The sequence below is a fragment of the Pipistrellus hanaki genome, assembly GCF_964339955.1.
Source record: "Pipistrellus hanaki genome assembly, chromosome: 18".
In the NCBI taxonomy this organism is placed as follows: domain Eukaryota; kingdom Metazoa; phylum Chordata; class Mammalia; order Chiroptera; family Vespertilionidae; genus Pipistrellus; species Pipistrellus hanaki.
This window is the reverse complement of record NC_140520.1, coordinates 3,397,101-3,402,952: the sequence shown is the minus strand read 5'-3', so window position 1 is coordinate 3,402,952 and position 5,852 is coordinate 3,397,101. Positions and strand designations below refer to the sequence as shown.

General features: G+C 51.1%; 1 protein-coding gene across 1 annotated transcript; it reads left to right on the top strand.

Moving 5' to 3' along the window:
• Positions 1-5,225: 5,225 nt before the first annotated feature.
• LOC311612931 (large ribosomal subunit protein eL43-like) lies at positions 5,226-5,552 on the top strand. The gene has a single exon (XM_084866307.1). It carries the CDS (start codon positions 5,251-5,253, stop codon positions 5,527-5,529), a length of 279 nt encoding a protein of 92 aa, XP_084722433.1. The 5' UTR covers positions 5,226-5,250; the 3' UTR covers positions 5,530-5,552.
• The last annotated feature ends 300 nt before the right edge of the window (positions 5,553-5,852 follow it).

The following is a 5,852-nucleotide window of genomic DNA, read 5'->3' as shown; positions in this document are numbered from 1 at the left end:
TATAGGAAATCTGCTGGCTCTCGGGCCACTCGGGCTCCTTATCTGAGCCAAAGCAATCGCCGGCGGCAGGACAAACCCACCCATCTGGCCGCCCGCGTGGGAGATGCTTCGCTTTATCTTCGCCGGGCACGGGAGACCTTTGCCCCTTGTAATCAGCTTCTGGGAAGGCACTGCCACTCAGGCTTGGCCAGGGTTTCTGAATCTCCCTCCCCCCGGCAGACAAGAAGGGGATGGCTGGGTCAGACAGGGGGACCCGGACCTGAGGATCCTGCCAGGCGGGGAGCCTGAGTGTGTTCTGCTGCCGCCGTCCTCACCCTGGATGAGGCACGTTCAGCCCCGATTCTTTTCTTTTTTTTTTGGGGGGGGGGGGGGGGAGGGGCAGATTTCATGGAGTGATCCCCAACTGCAGCTATTTTCAACTTTTTCTATCTCGTGGCACACATACACTAATTACCCAAATTCTGCAGCACAGCAGAAGTATATATTTTGCCAACCTGATGAAGAAAACGGGGGTAAAAATTTTGATTCAGTCACATCGATGGCTATTGTTGTGTTGGCTGTTATTTTTTATTATTATTATTATTTGACAGTAGGGGAAAGAGGTCAGTGTCCCTGACTAAATAGTCAGGTATCACATGTGAAAATTCTTGCAGCATGCCAGCTGAACATCGCTGCCCAACTGGGATGCACAAGTCCAAGGTAATTGGACAAGAGAGTTCAAGTGGACTGACATGGGTCTGTCAAGTCGGACAGGCTTCATGCTTTCGACTGTATCTTATGTCAGAGGCACGTCCTGTTGTCTGTCCTGTTTCCCACTACCTGCTCAGCACACACACCGCCACTTTAGGAACTGCCACTCTGGAGGGACCATTCTCATGTCTATGTTTGTGGAGCGTGATCCTCCACTGGGCTGATCATACGTCTGTGATGTGAAGGACCAGAACTCCAGTTGGTGGCACTGGAGCTTTGAGAGGTGATGGACGTTGGGGGCCAGGGTGGCCACATGTGGCCATGCACACAAAGGGCAGGGGAGCTTGTCGACTAAGAAAGAGAAGAAAGAAGCCGGTGCACAGGGGAATGAGACCACATCGCCAGAGCTGTCCCAGGCCCGACAACATTCTAGTTCCTGGTCCATTGATGTTAATGAAGCCCAACTGTATGTCCTGCCCCTGAGTCAAGGCTCATCAACAACCCCTAGAGTCTCCTTCTTCCTTAAGCTCCTCTGAGTCAGTTTCCATTATTTGCTATCAAACCGGGAATCTTGAAAGGGAGCTCACATTATCATTCAGATTAAGAGTCTACTAATGATTATTGAAAACCTATTATGAGCCAGGCACAGTTCCAGAAACACTACCATGATTCATCTCACTTATTACCATCTTCATGGGCAATGTGATGAACATCAGTATCAAAAAATGTTTATGAAGAGCCCTCTGGGCTAGACTGGATGCGAGTTCCACCAGCCGGGTCCACGTCCCGGAGTTTTCCAGCTCTGATGTGGAGACAAATGTGCCGGGCTTTACATGAAGACACGAGGAGACAGTGAGATATTTGCCTCATTATCGGTTTAGGAGGAAGGAGGGAGGCAGGAGGCAGGCTGGGCCGAGAAGGGGACAGCTGAGGACACCGCAGTCAGGGGAGGGAACGCTACAGGTCTGCTCAGGAAATGCATGGGAAGGAATAGAACAGAGGCTGGAGGATGGTCAGGTCCGGGCCCGCATCACTAATCAGCAAGCAATGGTTTGGTCTCAGAATTCAGGTTGAAAGGAGAACCTGATATTTGAAAGAAAGAACGACAAAGCCCTGCTCTATATACGGAAGCTGAGACACATAGGGGCGAAGAGCCAGGAGAAGAAGAGCCAAAGAAATCTTCCATGTCAATATTGACCCACCTGGCAGATGTCGGTAAGCATCCAGGACACCGGGCTCCTGGCAGGAAAGAGAGGCGGGGAGGGATCAGCATTTAAAAATGGAACGCCCGGCCCATGGGCTGTATGAGGCCTGTGAAATCACTTAGTCTGGCCCTTCTGACTTTCCCAAAGTCTACAATGCATTCGGGGTGAGTTCATTAAATGTGTGACCACATATAGCAGGCTAATTTTTACGTTGATAATTCTGTATGGCCCATGAGTGATGTTATAAATACCCCAATGGCCCTCAGCAGAAAAAAGGTTCCCCACCCTGGAGCAGAGCATGGAACTAAAGACGGGGAGAGATGAGGGCCAAAGGGACAGGAAGGGAGAAGTGGCCATGGGGAAAGTTAGACAAGAATAGACGGTGTTGAGTGTAGGGTCTGAGGCAGGGAGGGTCAAAGACTAAGAAATGTAAAGAGAGACAAAAACACCAAGACAGAGAATCACAGCGAGTCAGAAAGGGAAAGCAGAGAGGAGCAGAGCCAAAGCTTCGGAGAGGGGGGGGTGGGCAGCCAGCAGGACCCCCTTTGAAAGCTGGCCCAGCCGCCTCACACTGCCCTTCTCTTCATCTTTCTGGCTGGAAATCTCCCCTTCATTGTCTATGGATAGCCAGGCACAGGCTTAGTCATCCTTTCTTTCAAATACCCGACATTCCCAGCTCCTGTCCACCCTCCCGTCACCTGGGTGACTGGCGGAGCTGGTCCCTGCCTCCTGACGCTCGCCATGGTCTTTATCCAGGTCCCAGTAAGAACCACCTCTCCCATTGACTCTACCATTGCTTCCTGACAGCGCCCAGGCGGCGGCCTCTGGCACTCCCAGTGGCTCTGTGAGCGAACATTATTACTCTACCTCTTCGACAAGTCCATTCTTCATTAAACCAATAATTCTTGAGAACTATTTCCAGTTTCATGCTCAGGGACAGGTGCGGCTCCTGTTCCCCTGGACCCACAGATATTAGAGAACTAATTACACCTGCAAGTGCCACAGGGAGCAGCCGGGGTGCCAGGAAGATGTACGACCTGGCTTAACTGGACACCAGAGAAGTCATGTTTCCGCTGAGCTCTGCCGCAGTGGGAAAGCGGAAATTCCTGGGAGGCTGTTAGACTTAGCCAAGGCCTGCAAGCTACAGATCTGGGTTCAGAAGTGTCGTCTGTTGACTCTTAGGGCACTGCTGTCCTCTACACCTCTGTGCCCTTGGCGAGGCCGTCTTGCTATGCATGGCATATACCAGTGGGTCGGCAAACTCATTAGTCAACAGAGCCAAATATCAACAGTACAGCAACTGAAATTTCTTTTGAGAGCCGAAAACCGACTTCTGTGCAGCATGGGCCACGAAGTTTCAATGGCACTGTATGTGTGCGCCCGCATGTGGGTTTGATTGTTTGTTTGTTTGTTTTAAAGTAAGGTTTATGCCCCAGTAATGAGCGGGACTCATTATGGAGGTTGAGAAATCAGAATTAAAGGAGGGGAGAGAGGAGAAAGGACCCAGCCCGGCTACTTCCACAGATGGAGATGGAGAGAGCAGCACGTGGAGGGCTGGGGGAGCCTTTTGAGGGGAAGAACAGGAAAGGGTTGGATCCAGGGTGGAACAGGAAGGGGTGGGCTCCAGGGCACTTCAGCTCGCCCTGATTGGTGGTTCAGTGTCTTAGGGATGTCTCTGTGGCAGATGCCAGTAATATCATATCTCCGCCCACCAGTTGGGGGGAGGGAGGATCTCACATTCCAGACTCTTTGATATATTATATTTTAAAAATTGAGAGACCGGGCAGGGGGTCAGGGGCTGGAGGTCTATCTTCGGTAACTACTTCCAGGTGAGAGGGGGCATCATTTGGGGTGTCTACCCGGAATCTCAAGGATTCTGGTGTTAGGTTCTGACTTCAGTGCCAGATAGATCTCTCCCACCTTCTGGTTGGCGAACACCTGCATTCTGTTCTGCAAGAGACTAGTGAAACAGCGCATGAGACAGGGGCCGAAGAGCAAACTTAAAAGAATAAACAGCAGTGGGCCTAATAGTGGGAGGTGCCATGGAGTACGTGAGCAAAAAACAGGTAGTGCTTTCCATGCTGGACGAAAGGTACAGCAGCATGATTTATCCAAGAGACTAGTTGGTGAAGTCTTGAGGGTGATCCTGTTGAGTCACTTGGGAGGTAAAAGCTGGTCCTGAGGCTGCCATAACATCACTTGTCTGGTTTTGCTGTATTTCTGGACCTGGAGGTGAAATACAACCTGGGGGGTAAGATTCTTGGGGAGGTAAAAAGGTGGGGCTCCTTGGTGTAGCCCGGATTCTGGTCAGGGCCATGGGCAGAAGGTCCGGCCAGGAGCTGTGAATTTCTAGAGAGAGTTTAGTTAGATGGTCTTTAAGGAAGCCGTTGTTCCTCTGGATCTTACCCGATGAGTGTAGGCTGTCTCCAGGGTCCGCTCGAGTGTTACAATCGCGTAGGAGGCTTTCCGATGTCCCTGGGGGTCTAGACACAAGCTTCCATCCACAAACAGAGTTAAGTCAGGATTAGAGAGAAGATCTGAGAGTCCCGTCCGAGGTTGAGTGAGGGCCTCTGAAAACCTCAGGGCAGGAGTGCTTTGCTGCAGTTTGGGTGGAGGCAGCAAGCAGGAGAGTGGTTGGGTTCAGGGCTGGGGACTGGGTTATGGAGACGTCAGGACTCTCGAGAACAGGAGATGGAGTTCCTGCATTCGAGAGGGGGCAAGGAGAGTTAAGGATCGGTGTGACAGAAGATCCTGTAGTCTACGGGTGGAGAAGACCTGTAAGGGTTGCTGGAGGCAGATCTTCTGGGCCTCCTTGATGAGAACAGCAGCTGCAGCCAGAGCCCAGAGGCAGGGCTGCAGTCCCCCAACTGTGGGATCAAGCTGTCAGTGCAGGTAGGCTATGAGGGTGAAGGCTGACCTAGGGGCTGGGTAAAGACCTCCATGGCTATTCCCTGTCTTTCATCAGTAAATAGTTGGAAAGGCTTAGAGATGTCTGGAAGAAAGAGAAAGAGAGAGAGAGAGAGAGAGAGAGAGAGAGAGAGCGCGCGCAGAAGGGTGTCCCAGAGTTAGAAAAAGCTTGGCGAACGAGGGAGGGTGAGGAGACCTGGTATACGGGCTTAGCTAGGAGAGAAAAAATTTGGGACCCAATGATGGAAAAATCCTACCAGTGGAGGCCAGCTGTATGCCTCTGAGACGTGCAGTGCTGGGTTCTAACAAGCCTTGTCGGAGGTCTCTGGGTAAGGTCTGGCCAAACAGATGACTGTCTCTGAACCCCTGGGGCAGGACTGTCCAGGTGAGTGGGTCCTTTAAAAATTCTTGTCAACAGTTCTCGGTGTCCGGCCTAGTTCGCGGCGACATGGCTGAACGCACCAGGAAGGTCGGAATTGTTGGTAAACACGGGACCCGTTATGGCGCCTCCCTCAGGAAAATGGTGAAGAAGATTGAAATCAGCCAGCACGCCAAGCACACTTGCTCCTTCTGTGGCAAAACCAAGATGAAGAGGCGAGCCGTGGGGATCTGGCACTGTGGCTCCTGCATGAAAACAGTCGCTGGCGGTGCCTGGACCTACAACACCACTTCTGCCGTCACAGTAAAGTCAGCCATCAGAAGGCTGAAGGAATTGAAAGACCAGTAGAAGCACCACAGTTTGAAACACTGTGAGCCTATAATAAATGGCCTAATTTATATAACAAAAATAAATAAATAAATAAAAATGCTTGTCAACTTTATAACTTCTTTCTTTCTTCTTCCATTATTGTATGCTATCGAAAATATTTAGAAAAGAGAAGGGGAGGAGGGAACAGGCCTCTAACTGCTTGAGTTCAAACCTGAGTTTCTGATAAGCCTCTGCCAGCACGAAAGATGTTCTCTAGGGAGGGTGGAAAGGGGTAGAGGGCGGGTGAGAAGGTGCTGAGGCCAGAGCATTTTTGCCAGTCAACACCCATGACGAGACTGTGG